Source organism: Myotis brandtii, unplaced genomic scaffold (genome assembly GCF_000412655.1).
Source record: "Myotis brandtii unplaced genomic scaffold, ASM41265v1 scaffold1236, whole genome shotgun sequence".
In the NCBI taxonomy this organism is placed as follows: Eukaryota; Metazoa; Chordata; class Mammalia; order Chiroptera; family Vespertilionidae; genus Myotis; species Myotis brandtii.
Genome location: NW_005354316.1, coordinates 993,103 through 993,643, shown reverse-complemented (window position 1 = coordinate 993,643; position 541 = coordinate 993,103). Strand labels below are relative to the sequence as shown.

The window sequence follows — 541 nt, the reverse complement described above, 5'->3', positions numbered from 1 at the left end:
GGGCTGCGCTGACCCCGCCCCACCTGCAGGCTGTGCCCACCCGACCTGCGCTGCTTCTCTGTGCGCCTGCGCGCTCCTGAATTTTGTTCTGAATATTATTTTGCTGTTAATATCTTCAAGCTTTCCTCCCCACCTTCTGCTCCTAACAACCCCCTCCGGGCTCCCCACCGTGGGAAGGGGCAGGGCTGCCCTCTGTGCCCCTCCCCCACCTTCAAGTCACCAAACAGCTCTAGGGTCCTCCTCCACCCCCCCATTCCGGCTCTAGGCCCTGAGGCTTCTCATCCCCCCTCACCCCCATTCCCCCTTCTCTTTCCCCAACTCCTCTTTCAGGGACGGTGTGACAGCCGCTGGGGGTCCCCACTTCAGTAGGCGCCCCAGCCCATCCTTTCTACCGTCAGATGAAGGGGTGTCAGGGCTAACCTGCCCCCATCGGGCCTCCCCTGAGCTCCCCCTGCCCAGCACCCCCAGCCTCCGCCTCCCCAGTAAGAGTCGCTCACTCACCCTTCCAGGCCCTCAAGTTCCAGGTTCGAGCCCTGATGCT

General features: G+C 63.0%; 1 protein-coding gene across 1 annotated transcript in view; it reads left to right on the top strand.

The window, feature by feature from the left end:
- The window catches only part of B4GALNT4 (beta-1,4-N-acetyl-galactosaminyl transferase 4), a 12,542-nt gene extending 12,173 nt beyond the window's left edge, over positions 1–369 (top strand). Inside the window, 1 exon segment of the mRNA XM_014534011.1 lies at positions 331–369. Coding sequence (XP_014389497.1) covers positions 331–369 — 39 coding nt within the window.
- The last annotated feature ends 172 nt before the right edge of the window (positions 370–541 follow it).